General features: G+C 35.4%; 1 protein-coding gene across 26 annotated transcripts in view; it reads left to right on the top strand.

Moving 5' to 3' along the window:
• LOC139998612 (regulating synaptic membrane exocytosis protein 2-like) overlaps nt 1-24,146 on the top strand; it is a 172,732-nt gene that overhangs the window by 37,459 nt on the left and 111,127 nt on the right. For 10 of the 26 annotated variants that reach the window (XM_072030563.1, XM_072030557.1, XM_072030554.1 and 7 more), the window contains 2 exons: nt 3,301-3,480; nt 4,681-4,790. In XM_072030563.1, coding sequence (XP_071886664.1) covers nt 3,301-3,480; nt 4,681-4,790 — 290 coding nt within the window. Of the gene's footprint in view, nt 1-3,300; nt 3,481-4,680; nt 4,791-5,651; nt 5,685-22,161; nt 22,252-24,146 lie in introns of all 26 variants that reach the window. The other 16 variants (XM_072030560.1, XM_072030559.1, XM_072030564.1 and 13 more) reach the window with 4 other exon arrangements.

Below are 24,146 nucleotides of genomic sequence, written 5' to 3'. Positions count from 1 at the left end.
CAGTTTCAAAGTGATAGATGTGCTTGATTAAAAAGTAGACCCTGCTCTGCTCTTTCATTGTTGTGAGAGTTATGCCCACAAGTCTTGTAGATTTTGACAGAAGAGTTGGCCCCCTACCATGCATGATTTCCTTAGCAAAGGTAGAAAGGATGTTATGTTAGACAATGCTAAAGAGGAAGAGGTCACTATCATGAACTTTATTTTTTATAATGAGTCTGTTGGCAAAGATAAAAAGCTGTCACATATATTAAAATATTTTGTAGTTGTTGAATATCTTTTATCTTTTCCTCTTTAAAAATCAGTAATTCATATTTTATGACCAGAGTCAGCCATTTTATGTCCTGTAGTCAGACTAGAGGAAAGTTTTATTTAGATAACTTGGGACCATAAGCACTCCAGAATGTTACCTGAAGTCATGAACATCTGTTTTTCATTCATTGAGATGTCTTAAAAACTCTCTCTCCATGCCTGTAGTTTAACTGTAGTGTTAATATGTTGTTGTGTATTGTGGTAGATGAGGAGCAATAACTGTCCAAGCTGGTTATTGGAGTGGTATTTTTTCTGTAAAAGGGACAGTTCTTCTCTGAAGACCTGGGTCTTAAAGCACATTTCTACTGTGAAAATGATTTTAAAAAGTTAGGACAAAGAATATTCCTGTTTCACTCTAGACTATAATGTGTCTATTGAATTGTTCTCTGTACATGGTCAAAAAACAAAGTGATGTTCTCAAGTGGAAGGCTGTCACGCTTTTATAGCTCTCCATTTGCTACTGTGGGTATGGAGAGGTTTGCATTTCGTAAACCTATAATGTGAGGGTAACACCTCATCTGAACCTCAAGATTACGCTTACTCTTCAAATCCTTTGATCTACAAAAGCAACAGTGGTGCCAAAGTTTGATCTAATAGGAAAAGGTTCACTGCCAAAATCTGTGTTCTCTTTCCCTTCTGGCAACTCCCAGTTGTTTTTCTACCTGAAGTAAATGCCAGCTGCAGATTGCAGCAAATTGACTACTTATATTAACTATCAAATATGAAATTTCTGAGGTCTTTGCCTGTTAGCACAGAGGTTTGATACCGTGGCCCGCCCCATGATGCTCTCCAGAATACAAACAACCCCACTAAGTCATTAGTATTGGCCCTAATGGTAAAAATGACTTCCTGCCTTCTGAAAGAGGCAATGAGTCAGATCCCTGATATCCTAAAAACTATTTCTTATTAACATCTAAAGAGAGCGAAGCCTTAGGAGTAACAAATGAAAGAGGCTTAATTTCTCGTGAAGTGTTTGCATGAGTCGTGGTTGCTACTCACCTGTTCCTCTCTGTGTCCTACCTGCTGTTGGGACAGGGAGAGAAATAGAAAATGGAATGAAACCTACTTTTGGTGGGAGACCAAAAGGAGAAAATAAATCTTTGTCAGCTCACTGATTTTCTAACATGTGGGTACACAAAATAGGGGTGGGCTGTCTGGACCTTGGTCATATTCTGTAATTATGCTGAATTCAGGAATTGTTTTTCTTAGAATTTATTCCCATAGTCAAAAAGTTATGGTTTTTTAACCACCATGCAGATGGGTGACAGCTTTCTCACCTTCTGTAGCACTAAAAACCGTCTTAAACAGTTACCTTAAACTAAGCAACTTTCATATCAAAGCTAAGGTTGTGTTTCTTTATTTGCCCACAATGTAAAAGAAGCGAGACAGTGGATGTTTTTGCTGATGAAGCATCATACTCAGAATCAGAACTGATAGAAGAAGAAGTGAGGTAATTTTTTTGTGGTTTTGTGCCAGGCTCATTGTACTTTTCCTCTGATCTTTTAGTGCCTGAGCTTACAGTTGCCGTTATGTTTCTCAGTGTGGTGTGTGTGCTTTGTTAGGAGCTTCTAGATGTAGGTTCTTGGTGAATGGTATTATTCTGAACCTGTCTGTGGCCATTCCTTGTTGCTCGCAAGGAATCCAGCTGTTACCTCATGGAAGGCACAAGGAGACATTTGTTTTAATGAATACATGTATTGACCCATTCAGCAAAGTTTGCCATCCTAGAGAAAACTATATTCCTCCTCAATGTAGTCTTAGAAAAAAAATGTTGTTAATGACATAAGACTCTTCATACATAATGAGGCTGTGGTGTGTCTCTCTCTCATTTTTGATACTAATTGAAGTATGAATTCTTGTTACACGTAATCACCATCCAGTCACTCTTTGTATTAACAGACTTCATTGTAAAAAGGATGTCTGAGCTGAATAAAAAAAACTAACAGTTCACCATGTGTACTCTGTTGCTGTTCAGTTACTCTTGTAGAACTGGAAGGAGTATGAATTTAATAAGCAGCTTCATCAGGATATAGATTTTACTTTTTAAATTACCTTGATTTTACATATTTTATCATATTGCTAGCCATTATTACTCCTTGCAAATAGAAAAATTACACTGTGAAGAGGTTAGGCTTGATTAATTTCCGAAAGTAATGACGTGATTAATTGCCTGTGATAGCAGAAGGCCCGACCAGTTGATGCAGAAATTCCTTTTTTTGTTCAGTCTACTTTCTTCCTGTTGCATCTGTTGCTGACTTTTTTCATTGCTGTTTTGACACTATTCTTTAGACTGAGGGTTAAATATTTTTTTTCTTTAACTTGTTTTTGATTATAACCCAAAATTTCTGTAGTTGGAGGAACCTCTGAAAGGACTAATGGTATTGTAGATCCTCATCTGACTGTATTCCAAGTACTGCATATAAATCCATCACTATGGCCTAGCCAATATTTTAACAGATGTCCTGAGAATAGTAATGCAGTTAACAGTGCTACATATTAATTACAATGTCTGGAATGTGACCAAATTTGCTTTGGACTTTCCTACAAACAATTATTAAAGAGTGCTACCTCTGAAGGTAATGGAGTCTGTAAAAATCTATTGATGTGAGTAAAAACGCTCAATTAAAATGCTCAATTAAACAACTCCTTAGCATCAATGAGACTGAATATTATGCCAGCTATTTTTTTCCTCCAAGGTTGATGTATTATTAAACAGAAAAACAATATTTTTACCCAGAAATTGTCAGGAAACAGACTATTGCATAGATAGTCATTACTGTGACATTGGAAACATTTCAGCCCATTTATCAAGAATTTGAGCAAGCCAATGCATACATGTTTAAAAAAACTGTATGTTATCAAGAAGCGAACTCAGAAAATTTGCCAAAGAAAATGTAGATAACAAAATTATTTTCTCCAAACCAGTATCATGCAGCATATTTTATAATTAATAGAAAAGTCAACTGAGCTGCTTTTTGACTAACATTACAGGAATTGTGAAGCAGCAGATAGACAGCCATATCAAAGATCCAGATCAACAGAGCAACGGCCTATGCTAGAGCGGACCAACTCCCGCTCCCGATCCACAGAGCGTCCTGACTCAAACCTCATCAGGTCGATGCCTTCATTAATGACTGGAAGATCTGCCCCTCCTTCACCTGCCTTACCGAGGTGAAACAGACAAATCAATCAGACTAATCCCCTTCTGCCCCACCAGCTCACCATTTTATTTTCCCAGTAGCTAATTGGTATTGCCTCTCATCCTTAGCTGATCACTAGTAGCTCTAGATACTAACCCTGTCAGTGCCAACACACTATTTATATTCTATTCTGGATATAATGGTGTGGCTGCCATTGTAAATTGTTTACTAACAGTATTTAACTACATTTGTTTGTGTTGATTTCTCATTGATCAGGAATCCTGGATAGTTTCCTACATGAAACACCTCATAATTATCATAATTTTCTCTTACAGAATGAGAAATTATTTGTGTTCATCAGACATCGCTTATGGAACAACCATCATAACATCAAATGAAACTATTTTTTTTATAAAAATGTTTCTTCAAATGAACTGTATTAACTTTGTGTTTTAACTACCATTTTAACCATCATTTTTTCTGACTACATTTTACTGTGCCATAGTCTGTATTGTTCCTGTTTGAATACTTTACCTTTACCAATTGACACTTTGCAGATGTCTATACATTACTCTGAGGGTAAACATAATTCAGTAAAAAGATGAGTACATTTTGGTCTAGGAGACAGATACTCAGTAAGCCTCTCCTTATTTTAGAGCTGCAGAATACATTCTTAATACATTCTTTTGCTTTCTGAAAGTGAGAGATAGTAACATCAAATCCCCAGTGAGATGTAGAGTCAAATCCCAGTGTCTTTGCTCAGTTTATTACTTATTTTGTTTATTCAAATTCCTGTAATCTCTTTGCCACTCAATGGGAATTTAACCAAATACAAACTGAGGAAAGATTATTGAATTTGGTCTGTGGATAATTGTATGTGCATGCAGGTATTTTTTCCATGAGCACATGAATGTACATACAATACATTTTCTGGCCTGACTGTGCAAACAAGCAGCTTATGGGTGTTTAGCCTTAGTTTGGTTTGTTTTTGTCTTTTTTTCTTTTCAGGGAGAGATTTCTCTTTTCAATCTTTTTTTTTTTTTTTAATTATTATTATTATTATTTTTATTTATTTTTTTATTTTAATGAAAAGAGTTAATAGTTTCACCGTGGGACAGCAAGGGTCCCAAGTGATCTAAAACCTAATTAGTACTTTTATCAGTTCATGAACGTATTTAAGGATGAATTTGCCATTTAATTGCTATGGTTTGTTTTGATATGTGTCTCATAGGTCACATCCTCGAACTGGGTCTGTTCAGACAAGTCCATCAAGTACTCCAGTAGTAGGGCGAAGGGGCAGGCAGTTACCACAGCTCCCACCAAAAGGGACGTTGGAGAGAAGTAAGTGTATGTTTTTCTCCTTAATGACATTGCAAAATTGCTCATGGCGGTCAAGTTCTTATTTTCCTTTGGTCATTACATTTGAAAGCTCTTGAGTTTCTGTGTACAGAACTAGGATTTGATAGTAGTATTGTATTTTGTACTGTATTTCCTTTTATTATATTTTAACATCTACAAGATTCTTGACTGAAATGAATCATCAACATTACAATAGTCATCAACAATATGAACCAAGATGGACTAACTATTAGCACGATCCTGTTCCTTTTGAACTCAAGAGATGTTTTGTCACTGACTTCAACAGGCACAGGAAATGATCTTTTATATATTGTTTAGTGAGAAAACTCTTGCTCTTTTGGGAATTAGGAACATAGTTGATCACTTGGGGACTCACATGGAGTGTGTTACAGAGTACCAATGTAAAACCTCTTCACTTTGAAACAGGAAGAGCAAGAAAATAGGTAATAATCTTTAAAATAGGGAAGGCCAGCAAGATGGTTCATGATTTGTGTTTTATTGATGCAGTAATTGTGCTGATCTTTAATGTCTCATAAAAGCACTGGTCAATACATAAAAGCATCTTCCAAAATGTTTAGAAACAGAGGACTATAGACATGTTTTTGATAGCAAATGCATTTTCACCCTTTCACATCTGATAACTAGATGTGCTGTGCAAATTCAGTCTAAATGGACATACATTCAAATACACTCGTGTTTTTTTTTTCTTCTTCTTTTTTTTTTTTTTCAAATCCTTCTAAACATGTATATTGTATCTTTTATAAAACTTACGTTGTTTTTAACCCCTGTGCTTTGGTTCCCTTTTTTTTGTTTCTTTTTTGTTTTTTTTATTACTTTCCCTAGACAATGGAGACAAGGAGATAGAACCTTTTGAAGGTCTGTACATAAAGGAGGGTTTGTTTTTCACCTGAAAGCCTTTTTAAGAGGTTATATAGGGAAAAATAAACCCAACTGCAATTGATGTTACTTGATTGCATAGACATAGCCAGAAACACTGTGATAATTATTTAGTCTTTTTTGTATTCAGACCCATGGCTCATAAATTTTACAGGATTCTCCATGAAAAAAGATAATAAATAATATTATCTAAATACAATCATCATTAAAAGGTACCTAGATATATACCTATTTTTAAATACTAAGGATTTACAATGCAGCAAATAAGAGTATTTCAAGTTCTATTGAAGCGAGCTAACCTACATATGTATTTATCTTTTCAGGATTAGCACTTCAGGTACTTCAGGAAATTTAAGCATTTGAGGCTATTTGACATATTTGATATTAACCACGCATTGAGTCAGAACTATGGTTTTTATTGCAAATGTGTTTTTTTACAGTAGCTGAATTACTTGGTATTTTTTAAAGAATATAGGCGCAAAAAATAATTGAATCAAGATAGTCTTTCAAAAAAGTGATAATACTTTCAATTAAAATTAAATCCCTTTCTATTTTGTACAATTGAAGCCATTTAATTTGCTTAACAAGCCATAAGATATCAATTGCAGTCCTTTGTTATACCACTGAGGGTCTATATGTAGTATAACTGTATTTGTTTCATCAGACTTTAATTTAGTATTTGAAATGTTTATGGTGCTTATTTCCATTTTGGAAGCAAAACTTCATGACAAGAAAACTCTGTTTTCTCAGATCATCACCTAGTATATTCATTTCTCCGTCGTCTTATGTGCTGTGAAATGCTTATATGAAATACAATCCAGGTGTGTGAGGAAATAATCACATCTAATCACCTGATGTTTGCTGTCATTGCTATATACACTTTCATGATTTACCACTTTTCCTTGCACCTTGCTTAGCATATCTATGTAGACTGTGAGCTCTCTGGGGCAGCAATTTGAAGTACTGAATCTTTTTACTGTTTGATTGGAGAGGGTAGCAGTCTTACTTACATCGTAGGTTCCATAGTGAGAAAAATAGTAAATACAATAAAATAATTATTTTTATAGGGTTACTAGAATTGTTTGCTCTGGTAAGTACTGCTGAAACTCTGTTTTTACTTGAAGACTAAGTAATATTTTCCTGTAATTCTGTCTAAAGCGGTCTTTTTGGAAAATCTGGGCTTTGGAAAACTGTGAAATCCACAGATACTGGAGTTTTCATCAAAGTGTCATCAGAGACTCAAGCCACAGTACCTAGACAAATTTCGTATTGAATTTTGCAAGTATAAAGGCGGAAAATACTGTAGTTAAAAATTCAATCTATAGTTATCCAGCTATCACACAGTATTCTATGTAATTTTCTATCATGAATTAAGAGCTCATATTAAGAGCTAATTGCAATCTAATTCTATTTTGAGGCTTTTTCTATTCTTTTTTAGGATTTTCTAATCCTTTTCTTGAAGGGAAGTAGTCAATTTCTTTAAAAGGAATAACCCTGTACAAGAACAGCAGATTACCTAACTCATGGCAAAGGCAGAATATAATTATGATTAATAGTAATTTTTGACTCTGGAGAATTGCATTTTACAAAAAGTTATTTTCAGCAATTGAAGTGCCAGTAATAAAAACTGAAATCTAGTAGAATCAAAAACACTGACTATAGTTGTATGGGTGGACTTATGTTATTATTTAGCAAATAAATCAGCAAGTAAACTGGAAAACTTTGTAGACATTTGAGTAGATTTTTATGTGTTATTATAAGACCTGTTGGTATTCAAAAGAGATGCCTCAATAAGGGAAGGTTGTATGACTGTACTGGAAAATGCCATTGTCTTGGAGAAGTAGTCCTTTCTGTTCCCATAGATGCATATAGTTGACTTAAATGAGAAGAGATTTTATATTGCATGGAAACACACAGTGAAGGCTAGCTTTTCTGTAATTTGAAATCAAGGATTCTGTGACTAGATAAAGTTAAAATTATACTGATTAAAGGAATTAATTAAATGTATGTTGTAGATAAACAGGAGTTAGAAGGCTTGTGAGTCTTGTAGAAGAAAAAGAAAAACCTCTGTAACTCCTACAGTATCCACATTTAATTTGTATAAATTTGAATAATCTATTGCAAGGTGGCCATTGCATAATGTTTCTTAAAATGTAGTGCAAATGCCGGTACTCAGGTAGGAAGAAGGGAGCTATTTGCAATTTTGTTCTTGTGCAGCACTCAGTATAAGGTGGAATATGCCTTGCTTACATTTATGTGATTAGAACTGGAAGGGAAGGAATCTACAGGAGAAAACACTGTGGGTAACTGCTTTACTGATTAGGATCAGCATTAAAAGAAATTGGCCTGAGATTTAGTTCAGTGAACTGTGTTATGTGGTTGTAGATTCTTCTTCCAAGAATCTTTTAGATTCTAAACTCCAGAACAGCCACAGAAGTTTGTTTTTATGGAATTTATCTGAGTAGCTATGAACAACCATTCCTAACGGTAGAACACTGACATATCTGCCTTCTTCTCAATCCCCCACATACTCAGCAGGAGAGCATCCAGATATGACTAGCTATGTTGCATTCGCAATCCTTTATGGTCATGAAACTTTGCTTAATTCCTTAGCTTCCTGCAGCTGCATTGCTTCAAGTATCAGATTTACCTGTTCAGTGAGACTGGGTATCTCTGAAATGTACATTATTATCTTACCTAGCTAGAATGTTCCATGAGCATCTAGGTAATTTTACTTTTGCTTGTAACTTCTTCATGTAGTATATTTTCAGTTAGATGAATGGAAAATTGTTCTGGTCTGGGACAACTCTTAAGGTTTAACCAGATTTCCACTAACAACATGCCACAGGACGTTAGCTGAACTTATGCTCATTTTTAAGTTATGATAGAGCTACATGTATCTTGTTTATAATCAACATTTGTAGAAAAACAAGAGTATTAAATAGTACCTGGTTTTAGCATTTAAATTGGTATATGCCTCTTAAAGGTTCTGTGTTATCCATACTATAGACCATAAATGAATACTGGGATATTTATAACTCTGTAAGAATTAGCAAGACCTTTTTCCCCCTGTTTGTTTCTATATTATATTCCTTCGTTCTTCCTCATCTTGGTAGAAGGGTGAACTCAAGGAGTGCTTGCTGCTAGTTAAAATAGAACACTATAAAGTGGTCTTGAAAATATTCAGTATTAACCCTTTTGATTTACTGTTAATTACTAACCAAAGAGGGAGTATTTTTTCCTAACAGAGATTTTTCCTTCTACTTCTTAAGAATAAATATAGCTCTTCTTCATCCCTACCAAAACAAAACAAAACAAACAAACAAAAAAAAACACACAAGAACACACCATTCATCCAACCAAAAACCTAGAAGTTTGTCAGGCCAAACAACTGCCATAAAACCTTAAAGTATAAAAATGAAGTGCTGAGAAATTCAGCTGATAGTAGAGCTCAGCCAGAATTTGCCCTTCTATTTATGCTCGGTGGTACAGACTATAATTACATGATCTCATAATAATCTGGTGTTATGAGGAAGTTATTTCAGAGACCATTAAAGCTGACATTAATACTGATTAACTGTCCTCTCTTAATTTCAGGTATGGGTGGTCTTATTCCAGAATAAAATTATCTACAAATGGAATTAACAGGGGTAGTTGATTAGCTTTAATCAGGGATAGCTGTCAGCCATAACTCCATTTTTTTTTCCTCTCACTCAGACAGAGTTTCAAGGCTTTAAATGAAAATAGCTATACTATCAACTGCATTGTCACAAGTCAGGCAGAATGCAATGTGAGTTACTGAGATACTCTGATGGTTAGGAAAACACAGCTACTATTTACTGTTTTGTCTCATTCAGAGCATAATTTCCCACTCAATGAACATAATTTTGCAACATAAGAAGGAATTTTATTCTGTATTTTTCAGCACCCTAACGTAGCTTGATGGGATGTAGAGAAAGATTATTGTAATGAAGTTGCAGAAAACCTCTATCTACACTGGTCACACTTCTATCATATTCTGTCAGCTGCGCTTTCACAGGTTTTTAAAAATATATGGCATACTGGTAGTTTGCGTTGTAGAACATGATTGATCACTTATGCATCATACTGGATAGGAACTTGGACTAACTTAAGCTTGGCTGGGAACTTGTAGTCAATCAGCAGAATTCAAAAACCACAGATATAAATATTTGCACCCATCTTTTTGTGCATACATTTCTGTGGTACCACAGTATGTCTTCTGATAATGCAGGAATACCTCTTTTTAATTTTTTAAATTTTTTTTAATTTTTTTATTTCCGCTAGGAATTTGCAAAAATTCACCTTTGGACCTTTGGGTTTTACTTGTGGATGCTTAGTTCAATCTCCTGAGAGGCAGTAGAGTTCAGCCCCTAATTATTCTGAGGACTTTTCAAATATTTTATTTGCATTAGTACAGTTTCACTGAAAAACTTGAAGAAATGTTACCCATAACACAGGGCTTACTTGAAAGGTTCGTACCTTTCAGAGGAAGTAATGGTTCATAGTATTCTCGTGTATTGGCAAAAGGAGGAATTAAAAACCTGTCTCTTCTTGCCATTTGAAGGTCTTAACTTCTAGGTCTGATTCTAATATTGGCATAAAGAAAAATGAGCAAACAGTCATACAGCTGTGCTCATGACAGCCATGGTTTATTTATGTGTTAGGGTACCAACATGCCAAAACCATTTTAGTTCAATTCTCCTGGAACCAATTTTGTTAAAAGTCTTTGACACACCTTTTATATGTGATTTTTTACTCAATGAGAAAAGGTTGACTGTAGACATGGTGTCCCTGCTGAATATTTTACAGTATGGAACAGATACAATTTTGGTTGCAATTTAAATATCATGATTTTATCTCAGAATTACAAAACAGAAAGCTATGTAGACATTAGTTTCCATTGCATTGGCATTGATTATTACCTAAATCTTTCTCCTTATTAGCAATAACCAGTTAGAACTAGCATGCAATCATAATTTTAAAACTGCTTGCTAAACCTAAAGTCAAATAATTCAATGAACTGTGTAGTTGCACATAAACCTATACAAGTAATGAGAGAACTGTAAAAAAAATAATTGGAAAAAGAGTACAAAAAATCAATAAGTAATCATAATCTGAACCTTGAAAAACTACAATATATTGCATCATATCAAAACAACGCTTAATAACTGACATTTAAATGAAAGCAGCCTTACGGTACACCAGTTATTCACCACAACACTTTTCTATGTCATTATGGTTGTTACCCTGGTATTAGATGAGCTTTGTCACAAAAAGTTTTGGTTCTTATTTAATGAGATAAAAGAAGTGCATTTGTGGTGTTTATACCTTTAATCATAGATGTATATATACCTTCACTGTTGTTTCCAGCTATTTCAGTATTCTCTAAGATTTAGATATGCTCTAGGCAGCAGTATCTATCTAGCTATAGGTACTGATGGAGAAGCACCTGTCTTTCTGAAAGGTGAAAAGCCTATTACCTGGCAAATTGAGGATACTTTTTTTTCCAAGCTGGAGAAACATTTGCTTTGTTTATTCAGCACATATTAAGGTACAGAGTATGCCCACTTGCTTAGGATTTATACATAGTTTTAAATATGCTCTTTGAGAATGTAGGCCTGTCTTCTCTTGCAAGAGAAACTAAACCAAAGCCAAGCAGTAGATGCTTGTGAACCAATTATACATCAATATATGTCTGCTTTTTCTGCTTTGGTATTTATTGTCTGCTTTCTGACGTTTCAATAATTCATTAAGAAATTGGGTTATTAAGGACGGCATATGACCATCATTACTTTCAGAAGAAGGTCATTGGAGTAAACCAGAAATATTAACGAAAAATAGCAAAAGGATTTATTCAATTTTTAATTCACAGAAAATAATGTATGTGACAGATTAAGGGTTTTTATGTTATTGTGGATGTTTTTTGTTTGATATTTATCTTTTATTTGACAAGCTTGTAACAAAGCGTGCATGTTTTTGTCTTGCTTTTTTCCCCCAATAATACCTTGCTTATACAAATGCAGCAGGAGATGAAGAAAACAAGCGTATTGGAGTGCAGGAATCGGAGGTCGAGGCAGGTCTGTCAGACCACAAGTGCCTATCTCCTTTAGTAATATTTCCCATGAGCATGTAGGGAAGCTTTGCCAGCCAGCTTGTAAATATATTCAATTAAAAATCCAGACAAGACAAACAAATTCGATATAGCATAGTTTATTTACTAGCTCGTAAATACATAAAATAGTTCAACTTGCAAAAAGCAGTTATTTTTTTTTTCTCCTTCTTTGAAAGTACTCTGTCACTATGATAAGGTTACAGCCTTAGCCAGATCTGAGTGTACACCCCTTAAATGTGTTACCCTCTACTTTTCATTTATCCTTTTGGCAGGCAAGGAAGTAAATATTATTGTGCTGTGACACTTCTTCTTTAGTTTGTGTAGGTGGACTGATGATGCTGAACAAATAGCATTACACTGAAGTACTTAGAATATTTTGCATAATGTCTCTCATCGAGCTGGGAAGACACTTCAATCAGTAGACAAAGGAAGTTAGTATGATAAGAGCTGATGATCAAATCAAATAGATGCAAATATTTTTTGAACTCAAATACCATGTGATTAAAATATACAACTTTACATTCAAATTTCAGAAAACACACAGCCCTGCAGAGATCAAAAGATTTTTTCATCTATCTTTTTTTTTTTCCTGCTCTTAGATTATTTTTTTTTCTCAAAGGAAGAATCATAAAAACTTAAATGTGCATTTACATGCACTGTTAATAGGTCACGCCTGGTCTGCTCTTCAAGTTAAATATTTTCTCACAAAATAATTTGTTATCCCTTTTGATAACTTTCTGTGACATTACACCAACTGTTGTGGGTGTGGAAGAGCAGCACAGAGTAGCTTTTCTGGTTGTAAATATTTGGGGTTAGATCAATGCTAAATTTAGCTGTCTAAAATTGTGGTAATAAAAAAGTGTGGTACCAACCTCAAAACCAAGGAGCACAGCCCAGAGAAGGATAATGTGGTGCAGTTATTACTGCAGTTATGTGGAGAGAATCAGGTGCTCCAGCAGGCCCAAAGAAATAATAAGCTCAGCAAAAAAACTCATCTTGCACTAGCTGGTAGGAAAAGTTACCAATGCCTAAAATCCCATCCCTACTTAACAATAATTGCTTGAATCACAGTTCATCTGGAATCCTATGACCTGGATTCTGCTTCCATTGGTATTTAATAGAAGAAAATATGGATTGCTGTTTTCTTCTTAAAGCCAGAAATAATTACTGTGATAGGACTTATTACTGGTTCAGAAATCTGGATATTAGGATTTGAAGAGTTGGCAGCTAGAAAGCAGGACTTTTTCTTTAATTGTAGTTTGCAGTAAAGCATCCAAAGTGGCCTTTAAGATCTCAGCCTTCCCTTTTTTACATTATAGTGCAATGTACGTATTCTTGCTTTTGTTGTGATTCTGTCTCTAAGTGTGTGTTGTTCACTCGTGTGTGTACTGTTGACTCTGTGTGTTTTGTGTTAATTCAAGCATATTGCATGGAATTTTGCTAACATACTTTGCAAAATATTTGTGTGTATTGCAAAATATTTGTTATATTGTTCATCATTGTATCTGTTCCTGTTGTTAATCATCGTTGTCTGTTTTTAATGTCATAAAGATTGTGAGGAAAAACATCAAAACCCACCTGTTAATGGGAGAAAAGGCAAGTTGTGATGGTATTGTTGGTGAATTGTGGGTGTTTTCATTTACTTAGTTTTTGCTGTGTGTGTGTGTGTTCTGTAGTTCTGCTAGTTCAAAATTAGTAACTTTGTGTATGTTCAATTTTAATGTGTTGTTCTTCTTGCTCTTAGAATAAGTATTTTCAACTGTGGTTTTAAAATCTTTCTTAGAATCAAAAGTTCCAGAAAGATTGTTTTTATGGTTATTGAGTATGTAGTTTACACCACATAGATATGTGATCGTGCTGCCTATTTAGACCAGGTGGGGTAGTTGTACTTCTGCTCATTTAGGAATTCTCAGTTTGCTTTGCCCTAAGAGACCAAGTAGGTTTCACAGACATCTACGAAATTGTCTGCATTGTCTTCCATGTATTACCAGGGCTATATGCTGTTACCTCTCTTGGATATATATTTTACAAGTTTGGCACATTTTTGCTAATCAGAGGAAAGCTGGACAATTTTAGTTTGAATATCCTGGTAAAAAAAAGTCTCATACTATTAGCAATCATCTCTATTGTTTAGTTCTTACTATGTTTGATATTTTATTCCAAATGCTGTAGAAATAAGCTTAATACAAAGCACTGAAATGTTGACATGGAGATATAGATTTATTACCTAATAATAGAACATGGAAGTTGCAATGAACAACCACAGCTTACTTGGCAGTTTTGAGTTCATGCTGCTAAAGTGCTGTGACAATTTTGAAGGAATGTGTTACGATTTATCCAGGTACTTCTAAAGCTTTATTACATTTAAACCTTATCTCATCAATATCTTCTACCAGTGAATGAAACAACGTCTAGACAGTGTCTTGGCTTTATTAAAATCTGGATATTGATTCTTACAATTCCATCTCTATCAGGAGGCCAGGCAAAGGACAGCCCCAGTTAGACTATTTTGTGCTATTCCTAGCTTTCTCTTTGCTAGATTCATGTAGCAGGGAGAACACAGGTACCAGGGAGAGCCAGGATTCAGTTTTGCCTGCGATGGTTCACCCTATTGTGGGAAACACTATTTTTAATACTCTGCTTATTTCACTCGTCCCCTCACACATTGTGGACAGACTGTATGAGGTGCCTTTGCAGAAAGGGTGCGGTTCGTAAAGCAATGCAGGGTCTCGTTTCTCTAACTCTGGAGTCTGTGCCAAAGTAGTTCTGAGTGAATTCAAGAGCTGGAAGTCAGCTGCCATAAACGTATTTCATTGTTATTACCAAAGAGTTCTGTGAGTTATACTTCTAAGATCCAAATTCTAACTGATAAAGTTGGAGGCTTTTGCTGCTGACTTGGCTGGGTTGATACACAAGTAATCAGTTACTAAGTCAGACTAAAGCTGTTTTTGTTCTTGGTTTATCTTCCACTCCTTCCACAAAACAATTTTTATAGAGAAAGCTTGAAAGAGATACTTTGCACAATAAAACTAAATCTTACTAACCTGTTTTAAAGATGCGTTAATACATTTTGTGGTTTAGAACATCCTTCTCCAGAGCTCTTTCAGTCCAGAGGAGTGATCTGTGCCTAATATTTGATTTCAAATATTTATTACCAAAAAAACACACCGTCTCTTACAATTCTCCCTCAGGTATTTTTATTATTTTTTTCATGTATTTTGTACAACACCTTTTGATCATTTATGTTTGGAAGAGAAAGCTCCTGGTATTTCTACCTAATTTCTACTGCCTTAATTTTAGGTGCATAAAAGATGCTGTAGTTACTGAAGCAGAATTTAAAGTCTTTTGGATTGTCAGCTCCCTCATTCTTTAGAGTATTTTTTTATAATTACACAACAGCTTTGTCTATTTTGTGGGAATCAGGAATGCTTCTCAGTTTTTATCTCCCAGGTTCAGAAGTGTCTGGAGCCTATTTGTTTGTTAAGTCTATACCAAGACAAGACCCATATCACCAAGTTGTGCCCTTTCCCTGCACTCCAGTTTTGAAGCACACGGGAGCCCCACCACGCTGTGAGCAGTCCAGATGCCCAAGAGCTAGAACGGACATTTCACAAAATAGAATTTCAGACTTTCTGCATGGTTTAGGCACAATTTAAAGAATTTAGGTGACTGAAGTGCAAACCAGGCAGAATAAGGGAGCCCCAGTCAAAGAAGCGGTCCCAGGTTAACTTGCAGAACTAGTGGATACACATGTTTTTTTGAAAACTAAGCGTGTTGCTGTCACGCCAAAGGGACTCTCATCCTGCTGGCAGACCTGAGCATCTTCTTCCATCTAAGACCCTGTGGGATTCCTGGAAATGGGGCTTCCACCTTGCCTGAACTACTAAACATGACAGCCATGAGTCTCTTGTGTGCTCTCGATTTCCCTGCTCATGGAATCCAGGCTTTGCTAAGAGACCATGGCAGCTTCTGAATTTTGCATGAAGAATGATACTGATTATGTTTAATGTGTGCTGTGAGTATACCTTACAAAGTTATGTGTGTTATGAGAACTTAGGGAGGGTAATACTAGATTTTAATTAAATTCTAGTTCAAGCAAAGTAAGGTTTAAGTAAGGTATTGAGCTATTGAGGCTGCTCCAGTTGTAGGAAAGCACATAACTGCAATCCTTGCTTTGGGAAAAGGGGTGGAATAAAATCCCCACAAGAACACAAAACAGAAGTAAATCACCCATAAGATGCCAGCAGCTCAGCCAGAGCCAGGAGTGGGGCAGCAGGGGTGACACAAGGCAGGTCATCCCCTCACCCTGTCCCTCAGCCTTCAGTGCACGGAAAGCAGGACAGGGCCCGGGACCATGCAAGAACCTCAACTTGAAAAAGTCCTGAATAAAGGCAGAGGAGGCTAAGGCTTCTTCCAGCTTTTCCAGCTTTTTGGTGAAGGACTCTAAAGCTAGCTCAGGCTTCTCAGGCAGCTCCCCCTTATCATAAGAAGGCAGCTAAACTTCTCAGCTGCTCATGTGCACTTGTGCCCTGCCAAGAAGCATTGTGCCCTGCCAAGAAGACCATTAAAATCATAATAGCCCAGAAAACATAAGAAATAGTATCCAAACCAGGGGCTTAGATATCCAATAGAGTGGAATAATGTGTTGGTTATAACAAACTGTTAGAAAAAGATCGCTCAAGAAAATGATTGGTTATATATACTATAGTCACATGTTTATGACAGAGATGCAAACATGATTTATTTCCAGATATCAAGAAATATTTTGTATGAATCATTGTTACATTTCAGAATTTGTATGGAGAATTTCCATTCATGAAATCCTCTTCTACATTACATGTTCCAGGAGCTTACACACATGGAATATATGTGCAGAATAGCCTGAAAAATAAAACCGAATCCATAAACCAAATTAAACCTTACATCCTGCACTTTGCTGCGTGGATTTGTAGTCTGTTCACATTTCCTTGTGTGCACGGAGCACTCGCTGATAACCAAGGGCATGCAAACTTGAATAGAGACCACAGAAGAGAGGTGCAGAGCAAAAGCTTGCATTTTCTTCCATGTTTATGTTGGTCATTACCTGTGATGTGCCTTATTTAAATTAATTAATCATAAGACGCTGGAGGTATTTTGACTTTTCTTTCTGCTTACCCTTCATAACAACATGAGGACCATACCAGGTCCGACCAGAAATCCACCTAGCCTAGTGTTTGTCCCTAGCAGGCTAGGTGTGGATGCTGGGGAAAGGAGCCTGAGCAGAACAAATACCTAGCAAAGCAGATCCAGGATGCTGGATTCCCAGTCTCCAGTGTTTTGTGCCTCAGGGTCTTACAGAAACATCAATGGTATCTTTGTGTGGTATCTCCATCTCCCTCATAAGCTCTCTGCACCTCCTGCCTTAAAGTGGTCCTGTGAAGGTAACCCTGCAGTGCTTATCCAAACAGCTGATTCAGTAGAGCTACTCTTCGGAGATATTCAAAATAAGCCTGTTCTGAATAGGCCAACAGGCCAGCTGTATCGTATTCATTTCTAATGTGTTTCTGGCATATAACCAGAAGAGGGAGCAAAACTGCTGTATTTTAAAAACATATATGAAGATAGGAAACAAACAAATCCTCCCCCACCCCAAACAATCCTGGAGAAAGCCTTGATAATGGCTTAAAAATAATGTCTTTGCTTTGTGATAATTAAATATACCTTGTTAAATATTGGTATATTCATATTTAATGTACCATTAACTGACTATTTTATTCTTCTGGTACAGTTTCTTTATTTTTTTCTGTTGTTTATTCATTTTTGGCAGTCTGTTATATTTAGTAAAGCACCAAGTGATACTTTGATTTTTAGCTAAAGGTAGGCTGTGACTCTACTCTAGTGTACTGTAGTATTAAAACAAGTTCTCTCTGTGATGTTGTTTGACTGTATCTAACATTCTGCTCTAGACTAAGCAATAGAAGATGATTATGCTATTGCCCATGTAGAAGGACCCACTACTAAGACAGTTAGAAAATAAGTTTAGATTGGAATTGATGATGTTTTCTGCTAGGGAATATGATGAGATGAGACTGCTACTGGATGACTTGAACTGTTAATTGATTTACAACTACAAATAATTAATGTAGCCTTGAAGTCAATTTGAAGAAAATATTTCTGGAGTAAAGGAATAACCTACAGTGCACTATAATTTTTGTTACACTAGTAATGGTAATATAAAATGTAGTTACATGGCAATATTTTTTATTACCTACCTAATGACTTCCATTAAAGTTATTTTAATGTATTCCCACTGCAGCCCCAGGGAATGAAGCCCACTATTTTTATTATTTTTTTTTTCTCCAAGATGTATAGTTCAGTAATGAACATGAGATGAAAACAATAAATAATTAAGATATGTCAGCATTTTTATTGCAGTGCTGCATTAGTTAAACCCTCAGAATAAGTGATGCTTAAATAGCTGTTTAAGAACAACACTTTATTTATCTTAAAATGCTGTTAGCATATCCCAGCATTCATTTGCTGATTTGGCTCAGTTTGTGAACTAGTTTCATGTGAAGTTCTTTTCTTCGAGTATTCTTTTCCGTATGGAGAAAAAACTTCAGATGACCTGCTACAGTGTAAATAGGAGAGGCTAAGAAGTGGTGTCCTCTGGTATGGTGTGAAGTACTGGTACGATGTTACCTGGAGAGCCGGGAGGTCTTGCTCAAATTTTGACAGAAAAGGACTGTGAGACTTGTCTTTAGGTATCAGACCAGAGTCTAGTTCTTGTTACAGCAGGGTAGGGGAACCTCAGCCCTGTTTTACAGAGGTATCTGAAAGTTCCCCTGATGTAGGAGCAGCAGCAGAGTTCCTTCATTGCTGGCTTTGTGTCACATGGAGCTGGCCTTGATGCCATTAACAGTGGTGTTAGGTGGGATTGGATTCATTCCTTATAAAATGTAGTACATCTGGCACAATTCACGTATCATGACTTAAAGCCATTTGCTTTCCTCCACTTTTTCCAGTGGAGGTTTGACAAAGCTGGATTTTTTCCCTCTTGGTGGACTTTCTTTTATTATATCTCTTTTTATATTTTATTATAGCTCTTCTTATTTTCTTAGGGAATTTGCTTTGTAAATTAAAACTTGCATAATGTGAATTTAGCCTCTTCTAAAATAAGTCTAATTAATTCCTCTTCTCCTTGTATTCTTAATGCATGAGTTAAAAATCATGAGCATCTGGTTCAAAATGTAGTTTCTTAGCTTTTGACAATTTATTCCACAGTTCTAATGGCTTTTCACTGTGCTGCTTCGTGTTTAATAAGCACTAGCAAAATCCACTTTTGACTCATTTTTAAAGTAGTTGTCACCATAAATTATTAAGAATATAATTCCTTTCTGAGTGTTCAACTTACAGCATTAAAAATAGAAGTTCTGAGAATTTTTCATTTGCAGGAAAAGATGACTACATTAAGTATGTCCTAGTGAAAAAGTGAAGACTTTATGATAAGCTAATTAAAAGTCTAAAACTCGAAACGTACTGATAAAAATTGCTTCACAGAAATTTTTGGAGCTGAAAAGAATAAAAAAGCTGAGTGGATTTAATAAAAAAAGAAATTTGAGAGAAAGTTTCAAGGAAAGGGTAACTGAGAAAAGGAATGTTATTGTCTGTAGTGCAGAGAAAAGAAGGGAGGGGGTAGTATTTGCATAAGAAAACCCTCTGTCATTAGCATCTTGGTATTCTGCTGCATCATCTTGTAGCTCTGCAGCTTGCAGCATCATTCTGCTTCAGCTGCGACATAACTGGAGCTCAGAGCACATATTTAGAAAATCAGAAAAGCTGGAGATCCGCAACAATTCTATGTTATTTCCTTACTTTTAACACCAAATATTCTAAACAAAAGCGGAATAAATGCTGAGTTTGTTCTTATCAGTAGGTACAGTGGAGTGCACCCACCTGTCCCAGGCAGCATGAGCGAGTGTCATTCTCAGAAGCGAAAGGCACATGGCCAGGTAGCATCCTGATGTGCTCTGGGGAGAGCCTGGCTGCACAGCTCTGTGGTGCTGGTGCCCGGGGGTAGATGCAACAACGGCATCTAATGAAACAACCGCATTTAACAATTTTATTGTTCATACTGATAGGAAGAAATCTGAATCAGTGCACCTGTCAAATCCTTCTAGCCCCAACAGTGCTTCAATAACTATAATTTTTGTACTCAGTAATCCCATCTTTTATATAATCTGTGAGGTCAATGATTTTATTATGTCTTTCATTAGTCACAACTGATTCTCACAACAGAAGACAGATTGAAATTCATTTTGAAGTGAGAGTGGTGAGAAGTGAATGATAAATTAGAAAATGGGAAGATTTATTTCCAAATATTTATAAGTTGGCCAAAGAAGCTTTGATTAAAACAAGGGAATAGAAGGTGGCCCTGTGCCTTGCAGGGGGGGGGGGAAATAAAAATAAAAATAAATAAAATAAAAGAGAGATAGAGAGATTTTAGAGACTATAATGCAATCTAACCAATACTAGCCAAACTCTTGCATTGTTCCAGAAGTCAATAAAGCTTTTCATCTGATCCGAACTCAAGTACCTGCAGTCTCCATGTACTCAGTCTAAGAGTTGCACTTACCTTCTGAAAAAATGAAACAGATACTTAAATTTAATGTTGTAAGAATAACTATAGCTGTAGAAGGATCCTTGAAACTTTTTTTCTGAAAGTATTTATGTGGTGATACTATCACTTTTAGTATAAGCATTAGAAAGTAGCCTATATTGCTTTTTATAATGGGTTTTGCTCTTTTAAGGCATGGCAAAATATTTATTCAAAGAGTTATATTTTTATTTGATGTTTATCATAAAATCAAAATTTTGTTAGGGAGAAACATAAGATTTTATTTCCACAGTTTCAAAACAGAATGTGCCTTCTGAATTTCAGTGCTACACACAGTACTTCAAAGGTATCAGTTTGTGTTTCAACATGCATATCTGTGGTGTCCTAAAAACATTATATTGAAAATGTTATTGATATGTTATTACTTGAAGGCTACAACTCCATCATTTTCAAAAGTGAAAGCCACCTTTCATAGGACAGCAGCCTGTTGTAGAACAACAGCCATGGATAAGATGGCTACAGAATAACTGCAGATAACCAGATAACATTTTTAAATGTTTACATTCTCAATTCCAGATATCCACACAGCTCAAATAATGAAGAAAAAGAAATGTCATGGGCTAATATAATTTTATGTCTTTTTTTTTTTTTTTTTTTTAATTAACAAGATTGAGAATGTACTCCATATCTAGCATATTCTTCTCCATCACTAGCTATTTCTGTGATCACATAAGTGGTTATACCCATGCTTTATGGCTGTAAGGACCTTTGCATTTGGGGGGATCAGCAAAATAAGCAGTTTCACAACAGCCCAAAGCAAAAATGGAGCTTAAGGTATTTAATCTATCTAATTGATTGGGCTAGATTTGGTTTTGACATGAGCTATCAAAAGCTTTAAAGCGTAGTGTTATGATAACCACACAGTTTAATTTTCAGAAGGTAGAGAATTTAAATGTAGGCCAAAAATATCTGACATTGTCACAAAGACTAAAGTCTTGCAATCCTAGGAAATGGAGTCCCTATCTGGAGGACAGTGTACATGCCTATATCCATAGCTCTTTTCATGAGCAGATAGGTCAGAAATGCTGGTGTCAGGGTATAGGAACCATAATTAGGAAGAGTGTCTTAATATGTCTAAAATTCAGGTTGAATTTAAATCAAATTCCAGATTTTAAAAGTGAATCTGACCTACTTTTGGCTTAAATATTTTTAACTCAATTTATTGTTAAAAATACTTTTGCAATTTAAAAACAACATGCATGATTAATGGTTTGGTTTTACTTTGTTTGTTTGTTTGAATTTTTGTGAATTTGTGAAGTCTTTTCTACTAAAATATTTTTGCATGCCTTTTTAAATTCAGAGAAATATATAAATATTGTAAGAAGCTATAAAATATCCTGTTCTAGATTTTTAAAATAGGAGGAGTTATTGTGTAAATAACCTCCAGTGTTTGTTGTTTTGTTTATTTTTTTTTCACAATTGTTCTATATAAAAGAGAGAGAAATATTTGATATATTACATAGACATTAACTTACGTAGCGTATATCCTTTTCCTTGTTTAAGTTGTTGACTAAACCTTTTCATCACAGGCCTCTAAATTAAATAAATACTCTAATTTTTTCTGTGTAAATGATAGTATTTTGTTTAGATCAAGTTGTCCCAAATGGTATTAGGTATCTTATAATGTAAGTTATATAATATTTCTGATTTTTTTTGGTTTATGCTAGAAGTTACATGGGAGGACCAGCAGAAAAAGGTGAATGGTACAATAACTGATGAAAAGCTATTGCCGAAAAAGAAACACCATTCTGAGCCAGGTTTGTCAGGGTTTGGAAAACCACATGAAAGCATGAGACTATAAAAACACATTTCATGCTTTTGTAATGCGTGTGTGCTTGATGTACTTTTTTTTCTTTTTTTTTTTTTTGGTGTGGAATTTTTAGTATGTAGAGACTATTTAGAATAGTGTTGTACATAGTTCTGTTTTAGAATAGCAAAAATAGATCTGCTTTTGTAAACAATTGTGTTAGAATGCACATACATTAGAAAAGAAATATTCTGGCATATTATTAGACTTAGCTTGCTCTTTAGATTTGAACTTTGTTATAATTTATCCATGTGTGCAAGCTTCAGGAATCCAGGTATAAGTCATGTTGATTCTTGTTTAGTTGACTGAACAAAGGTATCTACTGCATGCAAGGTGAGAAAGTCATCTTCAGACTTGAATCTGAAACCTTCGTGTACTGTCATGGCAGAAATAACGTTGTGACCTTATTTTTTTTAGCATGAGCTGCAATTTATATCTCCATACAGCTGGAGTTTGCAAATCTATCCTGTTCATGAGTGGATTTCTTCTGGAGCTAAGAACTAGCAAAAAGTTTCTTCCACCCCAAACATTAAGTGCAATTATTCAGCTCTGTCTTCATTACTACAATTGCATAACAATAAGAAGCAAGCCTAATAATAGTGATGATAATGCTGATGGTAATAATAGTATTGTTCTCTCCTCTGAATCAGACAATAAGAGGTGCTAATCACGTTATTTTAATCACTTGTAAAAATCCACTGTGCTGTTATGGTGATGAACACAATGTAAAGAGTAGAGAAGAGTGGAGTAGAGTAAGAATGGAATAGAATAGGACTATACTAGACTAGAAAGTTTTAGATTGCAGGTTTCATCCTGTATTTAAATCTTGATCCATGTCTCTCAAATGAATGGGAGTTTTCCAGTTCCAAGAGTACAAAGGTATAGTTCTTGTCTGCAGATCTCTGTCTGGCCATAATAATTGTCTCATTCTAATAACAACACTTTTCCCAGTCATGTCAGTTAAAGTTTACATGACTGGACACTGGTGCCACCTCCTAAGTGCTGTAATCTTAATTTTTTGGCTTACTTACATGCTGAACACCTCCAAGTTTCTTGTTGAATCTGAACTATGCAGCTTCAAGTGCAAAAATCAGGACTGAAGAGGAGCAGCAAAATCCAGATTCAGTCTCTAAACTAGAAACTGGGGAATACAGCTGCAAAAGGACAGACTTTCATTTGAATTCCATGCTTCCTGACGTTTTAATTCATCAGAGAAAGTTACAGGATAAAACAAGTATTGCTTGTAAGAGCCAGTCTTGCAATGTAAGTGTATCTTCTTTTGCAGCTGAATGTCTTAGGTATTGAATAAGAAATTCAGGATACAACATCTGCATATCTTCACTGTCGTCTTTCCAGGGTAATTTTTGCAGAATAATCTCTCTGTCCAGACTTTTCCTGTACACCATAGTTAGGTAAGAGCATTACCTCCATCTCCCAGCTGAGGTGGGCTTAAAAATGTAGTGCTCTGTTGTCTAGGCAGATGGCACATCCATTGTTATTAGCAATAACTTGTTTGGAGTCACCTTCCACATTCTTAGAAACAGGAGCCATACTTCGTTAGATGCCTGCTTTTAGGGCATTCTAGATTTTGGAATGTGAGGAAAATCTTGTAATTCTAAGACAAGTAAACAGGTGGCAGAATAGAAATCGAAAACAAATGTGGGCATTAAAAAGTAGTTACTTTTGAAAGCATTTGTATATCAGAACAATATTTGTCTGATTTTCTTTTTTACCTATTCTTTCCTCTGGAACAGTATCACTGATCTCAAGACTTGAGAAAAATTTTGCACTGCACTTCACAGCCTTAGGTCTTTATGTAAAGGCTGATGTCTGATAAGAACATGA

This window comes from Anas platyrhynchos, chromosome W (genome assembly GCF_047663525.1).
Source record: "Anas platyrhynchos isolate ZD024472 breed Pekin duck chromosome W, IASCAAS_PekinDuck_T2T, whole genome shotgun sequence".
Taxonomy (NCBI): Eukaryota; Metazoa; Chordata; class Aves; order Anseriformes; family Anatidae; genus Anas; species Anas platyrhynchos.
The sequence above is the reverse complement of the archived record's forward strand: the minus strand, read 5'-3'. Positions and strand labels throughout refer to the sequence as shown.